This window comes from Gordionus sp. m RMFG-2023, chromosome 2 (genome assembly GCF_954871325.1).
Source record: "Gordionus sp. m RMFG-2023 chromosome 2, tfGorSpeb1-WG-v2, whole genome shotgun sequence".
NCBI lineage: Eukaryota > Metazoa > Nematomorpha > Gordioida > Chordodea > Parachordodidae > Gordionus > Gordionus sp. m RMFG-2023.
Genome location: NC_088776.1, coordinates 50866729 through 50883037, shown reverse-complemented (window position 1 = coordinate 50883037; position 16309 = coordinate 50866729). Strand labels below are relative to the sequence as shown.

The 16309-nt window shown below is 26.5% G+C and overlaps 1 protein-coding gene across 1 annotated transcript; it reads left to right on the top strand.

Annotated features, from left to right (window-relative positions):
• The first annotated feature begins 1591 nt into the window (after positions 1 to 1591).
• Positions 1592 to 14953, top strand: LOC135923199 (trifunctional enzyme subunit alpha, mitochondrial-like). Its single transcript, XM_065457820.1, has 21 exons — positions 1592 to 1678; positions 1726 to 1796; positions 1840 to 1973; positions 2016 to 2154; positions 2291 to 2407; positions 3711 to 3813; positions 4237 to 4306; positions 4995 to 5047; positions 6425 to 6543; positions 6958 to 7014; positions 7288 to 7397; positions 9104 to 9277; positions 9437 to 9572; positions 10491 to 10577; positions 10949 to 11036; positions 11762 to 11883; positions 12332 to 12533; positions 12864 to 12984; positions 13506 to 13596; positions 14361 to 14415; positions 14617 to 14953. Exons 1-21 carry the CDS (start codon positions 1636 to 1638, stop codon positions 14763 to 14765), a joined length of 2241 nt encoding a protein of 746 aa, XP_065313892.1. The 5' UTR covers positions 1592 to 1635; the 3' UTR covers positions 14766 to 14953.
• The last annotated feature ends 1356 nt before the right edge of the window (positions 14954 to 16309 follow it).

The window sequence follows — 16309 nt, the reverse complement described above, 5'->3', positions numbered from 1 at the left end:
AATATTGTTTATCGGCCAATATTATAAAATTTGATCCGATATAAAATGGCTTCTTTAACAAAAATAAAATTTTAAAAAAAAGTTATATCTAAGATTTATTTATAGAAATAAAATCGAAATCCATTTTTATGTATATTTTTTTAATAATAATAATTAATAATAAACATTCTGCCATATTTTTATTTTTTTTGCTCATTCTGTTAAAGTGTGCGATATTCTCTTCAGAATCTGTTTTTAGTGAAGCAGGCGATATTGACAGTTACTATCGCCGCAAGCTGACCTATGATAAATTGGAAATATTGGTATTTCTAAAAAGAAATCTTCGATATATTAATGTTAAATATTATTAAAAATATTTATTTCAAATTATAATATAATTGTTTATTACTTATTATGTATATAGATTAATGTTATTATCTATTATATAAAAGTGATTTAACAATAAAAATATTTTATATACTTTTAGAATTGCAATTGAATTGAATATAAACATTAACTATAACTGATCATTATAATATATTTAAATGACATAAGTTATGGTATAGTTAAATTAAAGATGTTATAATAATAAAAAGAAAAATTAAAACCATTGGTATCTTTACAGAATACATTAGATATGATATCGGATCGGTAATCGGCCAATATCAATTTAATATCGGGAATATCGGATCGGCCTCCAAAAAGTGGTATCGATACATCCCTGAAAAATATATATCCAAAATGATTTTAATTTGATAATCAACAATCTTCTATAAAAAATTTTAATAAATTATCTAAGAGGGACTTAAGTGTAGGTATTATTATGTTAATAATTATAAAATAAAAATGTATAATATACTTTAATATGTTTAACAAAGTTTGTAGAGGAGTTTGTTGAATCTTTAATAACTTTTTTACTTTGCAATTTTGACATTCAGCTTGTACCTTGTTCTTTTTCACATGAATTTTCCATCTAGAATTTTAAGATTCAGATTTGATTCAGGAGAACCTATCTCCATAATTTCATCTTCACTACTATGATTGTTAAACATTGTACAAATTAAAAAATATTACATATAAAATATATCCTTCTCTTATTTAGTTTTGGAGTTATTATTTTTAATCTATCTATCTTTGTGACCTGCAAAATTCTAACTAATTTTGGTTATCAATATATTTAAAATATAGTGGGAAAAAATAAAGAAAATAATACAAGATTTCACGAAGAAAATAAAGTTACATTGTGTGATATGTAAATGTTTTAAACATGAATATTAAAAAGAATCTGTATCTGTATCTTTTTAAAGAAAATGAAAAAGATACAAGATACTTTTCAAAATAAAGGATCTTAGATACAGATACTAGTATCTTATTAAAAATGTCAATAAGATACTAAGTACAAGATACAAAAGGATCTTGTATCTTGTATCTTGTATCTTAGATACAATTATTCGTGGTACTGCCCAACTCTGGCCACACCATATAAATTTGTGAAATTCTAAGATTCCTTATTTCTGTGCACTGACTACATTATTACAAAATTGTCGCAAAAAAATTTAAATTAAACAGTAACAAAAATATTATAATATTTTGTCGATTTGGAACAAAAATCACATTTTTTTTACAGCTGAGCTTTAATATAATTTTTATGAAATTATGAATTTTATTAAATTCAGATCTATAATATTTGCCCAAATTAGTAAGATTATTAATAATATAAATTTAATTAATAATATATATTATCAGGGCATAAGCATTTAACTTTGAATGTTAAAGAAGGTGTTGGAGTTATCAAATTTGATTCTCCAGGGACAAGAGTAATGAATTTATTTATTTTCTAAAATCTTTATTTTATAATAGGTCAATACATTATCGAAAGAACTTATGGGAGAGTTTAATGATATTATCACTAAATTCAACAACTCAGAAGAGATAAAAGCTGGTGTTATTATATCAGGAAAGCCAGATAATTTCATAGCTGGAGCAGATATTGGGTTTGCAAATATTAAAATAAATTATGTTTATATATATTTTAGTATGATAGCAGAATGTAAAACACAAAAAGCAGCCCAAGAATTATGCCAATCTGGCCAAGAAATGATTAATAAAATTGCTAAGAGTAAAAAACCTATAGTTGCTGCCATAATGGGATCATGTTTAGGTGGAGGAAATGAAGTAAATATTAAATATTACTTTTTATTATAATTGGATAATTTTGTTTTTATATTACCAAATGAGTTTATTGTTTTGTTATTTTATATAAATAGTCATTAATAAATTATTTATTAAATTAATATAATTAATATTAAAGTTAGCATTAGCATGCCATTATAGAATAGCTGTGAAGGAAAAGTCTACTTTAGGGCAACCTGAAGTTATGATTGGTTTGCTACCAGCAGCTGGAGCCTGTGTTAGATTAACAAAATTGGTAATATATATAGTTTATTAATAAATCATTTTATAAGGTAAATATCTCTTTTTGAATTTTTTAAAAAGATTATACTTTTATTATTACCTAAAATGGTTAATAATAGTTTATATAGATACTAATACCCTAAATCATATTAGATTGCCAAACAAAATATTTCAACTAACAATTTAAAAAGCAAAATTTACCACATTAAAATACTTTAATTTAACCAAAAATTTTGAGATGAGATAGTATTTGATAAAAATGAATGCCATAAGTGTTCAAGCCAAATCAAAATACATCTAAGCTGGGCTGGGCAAAAAAAATTTTAAGAATGGGCAGGTGGGTAAGTGGGTTAAAAATTTAAACAATGGGCAGGTGGGCTAAAAAAAATTCAAAATCATTTAGTAAATATTAATAAAAAAATGGTTCTTGTGAACTTTTTGGATATTAAATATTAAAATGTCCTTTTTTGGTATCATAAAACTCTTTTGTGTATTTAAAACTACTTGGTCGAAATAACAAGAAAGAGATTTGCCAAAGCTATCAAGATTAGTAAGAAAATATTGGTAATTCCTTCAATGTGCTTTTTCTGAACCAGAATTTAGCATTGCTGGAAGGTTTTTAAAACAAAGAAGAACGTGTTTGAATCCAGAAAATGTCGATTTATTATTATTTATGCATTATAATACATATAATATCTTTATATTTATATTTCTTCATAAGTATTTTATTAGATAAATAAATTATCCATAATTTAAATTGAATATTTTTTTTATGCTTAATATAGTAATTTCCATAATTATAAAACTTCTCGTAGAGGTGTAATGCTTAAATATTTTTATTAGATGCTTAAAAAATTGAAAGAATGGCTGTAATTAAATTTTACAATAGTAGGCTTGGGTTAAATTTTTTTTATAAATAATGGATGGGCTATTAAATTTTAGAATGGGCTGGTGGATAAGGAATTTTAGACTAATTGGCTGGCTGGTATATATTTTTTTGAAAACTATGGGCAGGGCGGGCAGGTTAAATTTTTTTAAAATAATGGGTGAGGGGCTTATGTATGGTTCAAAAACCCGCCTTAGATTTCTTTAGAAATTTTTTTCAAGTACTTGACTTTTTTAGGCATTTTCTGTTTGGATTTAAATAGGGGCTTGGTGCAGGCCATTCCAAATAAAAATGATTGCCATCTAATTTGATTTAGGATATCACATAGAATTTTAATTAAATGAATAGCAAAAATAACCTTCAGAATCTAACCTTTTGATTGGGAAGAAACACTTTATAACATAAAACCAATAAAATTCAATACATTTAGATTCCATTCCCAAAAGCTATGGATATGCTACTGACTGGCAGGTCTGTCACAGCTCAACAAGCTAAAAAATTAAGACTGGTGGATTTACTTGTTGATCCTCTTGGTAAGATTTAATTTTTTTTTTTTAAAAATGCATGGAAATTAGACTATTAAATACCAAAATATTTGCCAGAATGACTATAGAATAACTCCAATCAAATGAACAACTCTTATTTATTTTGATGATTAGGTCACATTTTTTTGTAAATGAAATTTAATTTATATTCTTTTCAATTACTATAGTAGGATAAAGTGTTATAATTTCTAAATCAGTGACGTTGCTAGCATTTATCAGTTAGGTAGGCATCACATTTACAAAAATGTATTAAGAGTTGGCTTCGGAAACCTTTATAAAATTTTAACGGGGCATTCTGATACCTATTATAATATAAACCCGGCCCTAAAATATTCTCTAAAATTGTTTTTTTTTATATCCAGCATCTATGCTTATATTTTAATTTCACACAATTTTTTTAACAAATATAAGGGCCCGGTATAAAATCTCCAAACGACAGAACGATGGAATATCTGGAAGAAATTGCTATTAAAGCTGCTAAGTATCTAATTAATAAAAACCATTCATTATTTATAAAATATTTGCATTAATTTTTTCATTGTATGGTTTCGCTAGTGTTGATAAACGGCTCTATATGGTCCTATCTGGAAAAAAATTACGCAAACCTGAATATTTTGCCTATAGATTGACCGAAGGTTTAAACATCTATTACCAAAATCTCGAGGCTTGGGCAATAATTTTCTGGCTAAAATATTGAGTTAACCGTTTTTAAAAATCGGTTCAAATCGAGCCGTTTAACAACACTAGGTTTTCACATGGTTTTTCATATAAATTTATATTTTTTTAAAAAAATTCATTGATAAAATCATGATAAGGAATTATTTAATCATATCATTAAGGAACTGATTTTTTAAAAAAATAGAATAGTCATCATTTAAAATAATATTATTAATATGAACTTTTTATTGGGTTCGAGATTAGTAACCCATTCATAAAATTAAAATAACTACAATCCGTTTATAGGGGGGAGGGGATGTTATGAGATAAAAAGTTAATTAAATAAAGTTGAAAAGTATAATATAAGAAATAGAAAACGGAAGGAAGGAATGGAGGAAAGAAGATATAAAGTGAGAAGGAAAACTTGAGGGGATAAATGAAAATTAGGAATCGAGGAGAATAATTGAATACCTTGAATTTAATTATCCCAAAATTCTTTTTCATTATTCAAGAGATTTGGTCACTCAAAAAACCCCACAAAAAAGAAATTTATCCCTCATCGAAAGTACTATCAAATTGTATTTAAATATTTAATAGCTATATAATAGTGCTGTAAACATTTTTAAAAAAATCGAACGCGTTCAACGTTCATTGACAAAATTCGAACGCGTTCACGTTCTAATTCAAAAAAAGGAACGCGTTCAAGTTCGTGAACGCGTTCATGCGTTCAAAATTTTATGATAAATTTTTTTTTAAATTTAATTTAATATAAATAAATGCCTTATATTTTTCAACCCAATATATTAGCCATGATAAAAAATAATAGTTTTATTTTGATAATATAATTATAAATACAATATAATAGAGCGATAAAAAAATAAATTTATAAAAAAATTTTCTTATTAATTTTTAATAATAATTGCTTTTCAAAATTTTCATCTGATAGGCATGAACGCTTGGCACTTAATACAGCGTTAGCTATACTAAAAACTCGCTCAACAGGGGCAGATGAAGGGATTGCGGTGTTATACTTGATAAACAATTCTTTTAAAAGGGGGAATTTATTAAAAACATTTAATGTTTTATCCATTGTCTCAAAAAATTGAGCTATGTTATCATCCTCCAATCTGCCCTCTTCTTCCTCGTCAAAAAAAAAGGATATCTCGGAATTGATTTTAAAACAGTGAAATATTTTTGATAGGGCCATGGTAATTCTAATTCATCTAATATTGAATTTTTATTTTCAGAATCTGATGATGAAATATTTATATCCTTGCAAATCCTAATCTATTAAATTAAAATATAAAATATTCAAATTAATAAACTTTAATATTATCTTCTCTAGCAGTAGCACGTTATGGTACGTTAATTGCAATATGAAAGAGGAAAAAGTAAAAACAGCTGATTAAAAAATATAAGACTTTTTTGTTAAAAAATTGGATTAAATATTAATTTTTCAAATAAATAAAAATATAAGACTTTTTTGTTAAAAAATGCGGATTAATATTAATTTTTCAAATAAATAAAAATCAAAAGTGTTTTTAAAATTGAACGAACGTAAAATTGAACGCGTTCATCAAAGAAAAGGAACGCGTTCACGTTCAAAGTTCGTCAAAAAAAAGGAACGCCGTTCATCACCTTTTTTCAAAAAACGAACTTCGTTCACGAACGCGTTCATTTTGAACGCGTTCGTTTACAACACTACTATATAATGATAAAATTACTTTATTAAAGATATTTTTTAGATATTCACTTTTTAGAGGATATATTTGTTATTACATTCCTGCATTTACAAAACTGTTCTCTATGGTTATTAGTAAATATCCTAGAAAACAGTTTTGCCTCTCAAAATCTGGCTAAAATAAAGAGACCATTAAAGGTCTTACCTTAGAGAAATATCTGATTCATTGGTTAATATGATATTAATAATATATTTTAATAGAACTAACAAATATGGGTCTCAAAAATGCCTTTTTAAGGAAATTGATTTTCAATCAGATGAAGGATAAAGTGCTGAAACAAACCAAAGGCCACTATCCCGCCCCCTTGTCAGTCTTAGAAGTATTGTCCTATTCTATTTCATATTTTAACAAATCTTTGCAAATTGATTCACAAATTTATTTTAATTTATTTCAATGATTGGCATTTAAAAATAGTTAGAAAGGAAGGGAGAGAAAAAAAATTAAGAAATTATGATTAAATTGATTGATCCTTTTGTGACTCCTAAGGTTTTTAGAATTTCAAAGCATGCACCCTGGCCTATTTCTCAAAGTTGAATTATGGTTTTTTTTTGTTGTCAAGATTAGACCAAGAGGGGAAAAAAATGCTAAATCATTCAGTATATCCTAAAGGATTAATTAGGTAATTGTTCCCTTTATACTTATCAAATAAAGTGGCATACATTAGAATAAATGGCCAAAGAGTGAAGACTAATTGGAAAATAAAATTCACTGAATTTTTATTTTTATAATATAGGTCGTTCAAACGGTCATAGAGCACGGGGACGAAGCAGGATTTTTGGCGGAGGCGCAAGTTTTTATAAATAAAATATATCATATTTCTCCCATTTAAAAAAAATAAATTTGAATCACCATTTTATATATTTTGGAATATGTAATGATTTGTATTATTATTAATATTATTTAAAACCATAGACATTGCCTGCTTATTATCTTTTAAATTCTGCTTTACGCTAAATTTTTATATATTTTGATGCTTAAAATAGAATTTTTTTTAGATTTTGAAGGATCAATGATTTTCATTGAAGTGCAAATTCATTATATTTAAAAAATAATTAATGCAAAGGCATTCGGTAAAATGGCTATGACATCCCAGTGCAAATCCCTCATAGGACTTTACAACGGACAAGTGGCTTGCAAGAAAAATTTATATGGTACCCCTAAACACCAAATTAAGTTTTGCTCAATTTTTAATTTGAACGTATTTTTAAATGCAAACGATAATTTTCGGAGTGTAATATTCTCGTTTCGTTATTCATTGTAAGTTATAAGAATTTTAATAACACACTTTAATTTAATATTTTTAATAAATGTAAATGCTATTTAAAATAAAGGTAGAATCCCCCCCCCCTTTATTATATCAGATCCTTACTTTTTATTTTTGTTACCCATTTAAATTTTAATAATGAGGGTACCATTTATTTATTTGATATTTAGGGATTTATCAATATCTTTTATCGGATCCTATCGGACCTATTATTCACCTTTTTTAAAATATTGGATATCGGTCATATTATATTTCCTGATACGATCCGATAAAATGGTCTTTAAAAAATTTCTAGCTGGTTTTATTACCAATTCAGCGCATTACAGAAGTCGGTGGAGGAAATGCATCAATTGATATGTTATTCCATTCATAGAATTTAAAAAAGAGTTTGCTAATCATGATGAGAATGATACAGGTGTTTAGGCTCTGAAGGATGCGATGTATAAAAATCACCATATGTTTTTCTTATGAAATAATTTATTTTCTATATAAATAATTTTGGATCCCCTCTTCAAAACACTTTTTTAGATTCAATCATTACTTTATAGATAAAAACTACTTCTAGAATGCACTAACATCAACTTTTAAATTAATTTGTCCAGTTTATATAAAAATGAATATTAAATTTATATTATTTTTTTTATTATTTATATAGTGTAGAAAATCAAAACATGGAGATGGAGAAATTCCATCATTATCAGCTACCAATTCATCTGGCATATTTAGTTTGTGTGAAAATTATATCAAGGAACCAATATTTAAAGCAATAAAAGATAATACTCCAGTGGATTCTTTAAAATATTAGGCTGTTAACTGCCATAAGTATCTCACTTTTTCTAAACTTCTTTATCAATATCAAGCAACACCACCTATCAGAATCTGTTTTTAGTGAAGCTGGGGATATTGAAACAGAATCTGTTTTTAGTGAAGCTGGGGATATTGACAGTTCCCATTCTGATTAACTAGAAATTTTGGTATTTCTGAAAAGAAATCTTTGATATATTAATTTTAATATTTATTTAAAATTTCTTAGTATATTTGTTTAATTAATATACAAATAAATGACTGTATTTGTAATGCTATTATTATATAAATAAATGATTTATTAATAAAAGTAGCTTTTACACATTTAAAAATTAAATATGTATAAAGAACACAGGATCGGTAATCGGCCGGTATACATTTAATATCGGATCGGATAGAATCGGACTTAAAAATAGTATCGGTTCGGTATATCCGATATTATTATTTCATTCAATACCAGAAAGATCTAAAATGACATTGTACTGCTTTTCTTAAACGCATATATATATATGAGCTTGTTTTGGAATGTTATAAAAAAATATACTTGATCCCAGCCATAGTGATGATTAAAGAAATACAATTATTCTTCTATCTAAAAGGTATTTCACTTTATGCTAAATTAAAATATCTTCCTTCTATGAACAATTCCATTTGAATTCTGTCATTTTGTAGTAAATGATCCAGACCAGAATTTATCAAGGGAAACGTTAGTTGTTATGCCAACTATCTTTAATTTTTTTAAAAATATGTTTTTATTTGTATATATTATATAATATTTTTTAAATAAAGCATAATTCTTTTTAAAAACCAGGAATGTAGGTGTTATAGGATCTGGTCTCATGGGGGCTGGGATTGCTCAGGTTACTTTACTCAAAAAGGTTTACAACGTTACGCTTAAAGATGTGAGTACCGAGGCGCTTTTCAAAGGATGGCAACAGATATCGAAATCCCTCAAGACTTCTGTCAAAAAGAAGAAAATTAGCGAGTAAAATCAAATAAAAATGTACAGAAAAGAGAGGAATGGAAAAAAATATGAAAGAAACAAATGGAAAAGGATCACATTAATAAATTATTTTATAATAAGATAAGTATTTTGGGAATGAGCAATTTTTCAAAATGTTGATATATTAATCTAATTGTTAAGATTTGAAAAGGATAAAATGCTAAGCACTCTCAAAAGTACGGTTAGTTACCAAGACCTCAAAAATAGCGATATAGTCATAGAGGCCGTTTTCGAAGACCTAAACCTCAAACATAGGGTCTTGAAGGATCTTGAGCAAGTATTCAATTCATATACAATCAACTTTAAATTATTAATTTTAGTAAACCAATATAAACATAGTTACTAAATTGATATATTTGCTTGTAGCTATGTGGCTTTCATAATTAGACAAGAGATGTATTTACATATTATAATATAGTAACTATTTAACGTTTGATATAATTTGTAGTGATTTGTTTAAAATTTATTTCATTAATGGTATCTTCTACCACCGTTGATAAGCCTTTTTCTAACCCTGGTGCCTCAATCTTTTAAAATAGTGTTTATGAACCTTGGATATCTTATTATATTTTTATTTATGTTTAAATCATGATATTTAGCAAATTTATTAATTTGAAATTTTATAGAATTATGCTATGCCTATAATACAACTGACTACTTTTTGTGGGAATTTTTAACTCCTGAGAAAAAGTTAATAGGGCTAACATGAAATTAATCAAAGTAAAATTTGTATGTACTGAGAGAATAAAATTAATATTTTTTATAATTAAAACTGTATGATTTTTTAGATCATTTTTATTTAAATATTGGCATATCGAAATAATTATAGATAATTTTTCCTTTACTTTTAACAACTAAGATAACTTTTTATAGGATGTTAGAATCATTAAATATCCTGTATTTATGATTATACTCAATTTATAAGATCATACCTAGGATACAATTTATCAATTAAATATGAGTTCAAAATACAGGAAAAAAATGATTAATTAATAATGTTTTATATTCTAAAAAAAACGATATGATTAGTTGTAAACTGTAAGCAAAAAAAAAATTGTCTTTAATTATCTTCGATATGTTAATATTTAAATAAATGTTGATTCTCTTCTCATACATGATTTAAATCACTTTGATTAAAATCATATCTAGCCCATATTAATTTCGTGAACAAATGATAATTTCATCGATATAATAGATTGTTCCCGAACATTGTATAATCGCGACAAACACATCCGCCCTACCTATCCACAAAATCGCGAGCGTTAGCAAAAGACCTGATAAAGTTGAGTATCTTATATAGTGAAACGAATATAAGTTAATTTATCAAAGGAAAGAGGGAAGGGAAAGAAGAGAATGGAGAATTAATTTTTCAAATCATCGTTTGATTTTTAATTATCAGGTTCTAATTTGATTTTTGATTTAAATAGAGGGAGGAAAAACACCTCTAGAAAAATTTTAAAAAATGAATAGGTTTTTTTTAAAAACTTATAATATTACCATCTTGTTATCTTAAAGTGGAGTTAAAACTCTAATAATAATCGCTTGACAAAATCTAAAATTGTATTTTTAAAAGATCTCAAAATGGGGTATTTCGAAATCGTTTACAATGCCCATCTAAAGAAAAATCATTATTTAAAAATATATGATTCACAGGTGATTGGCATGCATTATTTCTCTCCCGTCGACAAAATGATGTTGTTGGAAATCATAACGACCGATAAAACTTCCAAAGATACGATTGGTAAGATTATAATATTGTCATTTATGTCAGAAAGAAAGAAAGAGAGAAAGAGATGGGCTAAGGGGGTGTGGGTGTTTTACTTGTATAAAAAATGCTCATCTTTTCCATTCTGAGGGGGAAAAAAGAAAACTATTTTTTAAATTAATTTATCTTAATCCCTTTCACCGCCAACGTTCATTTAAAAAACTATTGGGAAATTGGCTCGATAAAATTTTGTTCGGGTAATTCTTATTTTGAAGGGTTTGATAATAATTATATATTAAATCAAAGTTATCTCGTTTTTATGCCATTTGATTTCGTTCCAGAAATTTTGTCTTACAATAGATTATTACTTTTAATTTTTACTTCCGATCCAGTTATTTTTGAACAAGATTATATTAATATTTTGATTTTTTTTAAATTTAACCCATAACCAATCGAAAATATAAGGTTAATTTTGTAAATTATGCGAATGCTTTAAAATAAATATAAATTCATAAGTATTTATAAAGGTTTGGTTCTCTCCTTTGAAATTTTATTATAACGGTTCGTGAATATGAAAGTTTTGCAGTTAGGGTTTATTAAACACCTTAATTTTGATTGAGTTCTACTCCTCTCCATATAGCATTTAAAATAGTTTAGTATCGTGTAAATTAAAAGAAATATCACTATAAAATTTTGAAATCACTTTGAAACAGTGTCTTTACCATATTATATATATATTATTTTAATACCTCATGACACAGCGAGTGCTATTAACTTAGGTCTCAAACAAGGCAAGATAGTCATAACGGTAAGAGACGGTCCCGGTTTTTACACGACTCGTATTCTCACGGCCTCGTTAATGGAGATGCTCAAATTACTTAGTGTAATATCGCCTAAAAATATAATTATTTTCCCCGTTCATCTAAAAGGAAGAATAATTTTTTTTTAAGAAAAAATGTAAAAATTTCATCCGATTCACATATAATTTTGTTTGGTAGTTTTTTTATTGGGAAAGCATTGCTATTGTGTTATCCCCCTTTCGCTCTCTTTTCTTACGCAATTATATTAATTAACTTTTCACCTTACCCTCAAAATTCATGCAACAAATATAACATGTTTATTATAATTTTTCTTTACCACGTTAGAGCGAACATCTTACAAATTAAATATTTAAAATAAATACAATTTCTTCTTTTTTTAAAAAAAATAGGCAAATACTCAAGCTTCTTTCCATTTCATCATTTATTGGAATAATTTTATTTTAAAACTTATGTATTTATTTTATTCTTTTTCTCTGTAATTTTTTTTTACGCGCGAATTCCTTAACGAAGGAGGGAGTGGATCCTATACGACTCGACGATGTATCCAAAAAATTTGGCTATCCTTTGGGTGCTGTTTCTCTCACCGACGAAGTAGGCATAGATGTAGCATCTCATATAACCAAGGACCTCAGAGAACCATTGGGTGTTAGGTTCAGCGGTAAAGATAAGCTCGAAAACATGTTGGAAGATTTGGTTAATGCCGGATTTTTGGGTTAAATTTTTCTTTCTTTCCAGTCACACTTTTTTTTAGTAAAGTTACATGCCGATATACAATTCGATGATTTTTATTTATCTCTGTCTTACACTCTTAACCTATATAACCTGTAATATTTTGTTAGGTTGGATATTTTTTTATTAATTTTGGCATGCGCCAGAGTTTTGGTTCGAATCAGGGTAGTGGAGCGAATTATAAACAAGATTTTGTTTTTTTTTTAAATAAACAATCTTAATAACATACAATAAATTGTGATGATGGAAAAATCTCTAACATAGTTTTTAGCCTATAAATCTATTTTTTGTTAACTAATATATTTTTTTGTAGGGCGTAAATCGGGAAAAGGAATTTATATCTATGAGGAAAATAGAGTGTCCGGATCTAAAAGACCCCTTAACCAAGAGGCTCTTAAAATCATCGCCAAATACCAAACCTCTCCCGCGAAAAAGTAAAAAATATAGTAAAAAATATTCGATTAATTATTTCATAAGAATCTTGTTTTTTTTTTGAAAAGATTCATATATTTGTGATCGAAAATAATTGCTTCGATTATTAGCTATATATCTATAAGTTATATTATAACTTATCAATGATAGATTCACTGAGAAATTTGCCTTATTTTGTAAATGGTGGTTTCAAAGGCAAAAGGTTTGGAAAGTGGATGAGCGTTTATTGATAATAATTTAAATTTAATGTATTGTAACCATTTAAAAAGTTGGATAGGCCATTTTTGACTAAGTGTCTGTATCTCTAACCTTTAATATAGAAACTGTCTATATAAAATTATTTTTATGGTACACAAACCATTTGAATCTACAATACCATTCATCTTGAAGATTTTGTTACAGTGTAAGATATCGTATCAATTTTAGAATCTGAATTAAGATAAATAAAGATTTTTATAAATTAGCATACATTATAATTAAAATTTACTTTTTTTGATCATTACTATTTAAAAAAATATCCTAGCATAAGTGACGATGATATTCAATGGAGGATGGCTTGCAGATTTATCAACGAAGCTGTGTTATGTTTGCAAGAAAATATTTTGAAAACACCGGTTAAATTTTTATAGATTATTACCTAATTTGATCAGAGATAAATTTAATTAAAACTAAACAAATCAATTTTTTTTTAAAAAAAAGAAAAGAAAAATCAAAACCATAATTAATTCAATTTGATGATTACAAAGTTTATTAGGAAAATTTTTTTTAAAGTTATTTACATGCTTTAACTTTTTAATTTAAAATAAAGACAAACATTTTAAGGCTTCCATATTATTGAACAAGAATAAATACTATATAATAAATTGTGTGTAATTGTATTGCATAATTAAGGAGGAATGATATGATAGTCTTTATTGATTATATTATTAGAATATTGACGTTGATGTGGTCTTTATATTTGATAATATGGTTATACAAAAGAAAACAAGTGGTCTTTTTTATTCAATAATATGGTTATACAAAAGAAAACAAGTGGTGAAAAATGAAAATATATATCAATTTATATATGTTTAATCGCCTTGAGATGTATTTATATACATGTTAATTTCATTGAATAAAAAGATAATATGAACATATTTAAACATACAATTACAACAAATTGAATAAGCGAAATATTTAAGAAGTATTTGAATATACAATGAATTACAACATGCAACACATATTATGATATTTAATAAAAAAATTTTTATCCATATCTATAAGTTTGACAAAAATAATTTTTAAATTTATTATTTTAAAAAAATTATTAATTACCTAGGAAAATAAAAATTAAGAATCTATACTTATCTTTAATATTTGCGTATTATAAAAAAAATAGATCGAAGGCGATATTGGTGCTGTGTTTGGTTTAGGATTTCCACCGTTCTTAGGAGGTTATACTTTATTTTTAAATTTAAAATAAAATGTTACGAAACAAAAATGAGGGGGGATGGAGGTGAGAGGGTGGCTAGATAAAAGTAGAAGACGGGTAAGATAGTAGGGAGGACCGATATAATTACAGATAAGAGTTGGGATTAAAACGTTAAATAGGAAATAGCAGTATTTTCCGTTTTACATACTTTTCCCCTTTCTAGGTCCTTTCCATTACGTCGATGCGATCGGTGCCGATACCCTGGTCGACAGAATGAAAGCTTATGCCGACATTTACGGGGAAACTTTCAAGCCTTGCCAATTGCTATTGGATCATGCATCAGACACCTCTAAAACTTTTAGAAAAATATGACGAAAATAATAAAAAAATCAAAATAAAATATTTTTTAAAGGAGTCAGTCACTCAATATTTTTTTGATATTTAACAAGAATTTTTATTTAAAAAAGACAAGATTAGGATATCAAACATAAATTGATTCGACGTAAATAAAAGTGACATTTTATCATTTTCGCGTTAATTCTCTTGACAAATATTTTATGTTTTACGGACACTCCTCAATCATTCAAGGTTTATCATAATTTTAGCAAATTTTTATATCAATTTTAAAATAATTTATGAACTTCGTCGAAAATATTTTGAAACAAACTAATATAAAATGTGATATTTTTAATTTCGCATTTTTTTGTCGCATTTTATATAATAATCGCTTTAAATCTTTTCTTGATTTTTCCTTGTGTAAAATAATAAACATAATTTTTTTTATATATATTTGATATCAAGACTCAGGAAGCCGTATGCTAAGTTAGGCTATAATTGATAAAATGAAATGGTAGGAAGCGGATAAAAAAAATCGTAAGCAAATTTGTTAATTTGAAACATTTTTAAATGAAGGATAAATAGCTTTTAGTTCTATACTTTTTCTTTTTCGTCATGTGACTTCCAAATTTAGCCGGGTAGGCCATTGTCCCTTCTAATCGCCACACGGTCTTGGCATCACCCAGGGTCAAACCTAACCTTTTCATATAATTATCTACATTTTCACCCAACATGTCTTTGGTCGCCCTTCTAGGTCAGTATCTTTGATACTTCGTTCCTTATTTGTTGACTTTAAAATATCATCAGCTCCTGAACCCCACTCTGACGATTAGATTTTTGGGATGTCAAAAATGGTATTATTTTTTTCAGATTCATTTCCAAGAAAAATGTCGAGGCCTTTTTTTTCCAAATGTGACCCTTAAAATTTTGATTATTTTATGAAACATTTTTGTAAGGTCACCTCTAAATGACTTAAATTTTAGAGGTAGTACTCCCGGTCCCGCCATTAAAAACAGCACACGGTATTTCAATTTCACATGCCCTTCAAAAATTTCTAGCTACTTTTATATAACTTGTAACTTGTTGCATCTTCGACACTAATTTTTATACTATTAATTTTAGTTTTCATTGTCAAAAATAAAATAAAATTCGAAGATAATTTTTTTTCAAGGGGAAAAATTTCGGCGGCACTAATACAGGTATATAAATTATAGTGGGAGTTTTGAAAGTAATAAATTAAAAATAAGTACATATCTGATTGAGCCTTTCAAGTCGGCCTAAAACTCGGGTTCCTATCAAAAAAAATTAAAAATAAGTTTGGATGTGCTAGGGCCTTAAAAATAATTCAAAAAATAAATGTAGAAAATATGATATATTTTTATCAAAAAAAATGATATTTAGAATTCCTCTGTGATAAAGGAACAAGGGAATTGGTTATTTTTATATAACTTCATTTAATATCAATAAATTATTTAAGATTTTAGGCATAAAAAAATCTCAAATTAATGGGGATAATGGATCCTCTTAATATGCAATCAGCCCAATATTTCTGCTTCCCGAGGCGATTATCTTTATTTAGT

Bases quoted from the DNA above. Each gene is read 5' to 3' on its own strand.
- LOC135923199 (XM_065457820.1), top strand. From the start codon at position 1,636: ATGAATTTTATTAAATTCAGATCTATAATATTTGCCCAAATTA. The intron at 3,814-4,236 runs GTAAGATTTAAT...AACAAATATAAG, and splicing joins TTTACTTGTTGATCCTCTTG to GGCCCGGTATAAAATCTCCA. The intron at 6,544-6,957 runs GTATTGTCCTAT...TTTATAATATAG, and splicing joins CCCCCTTGTCAGTCTTAGAA to GTCGTTCAAACGGTCATAGA.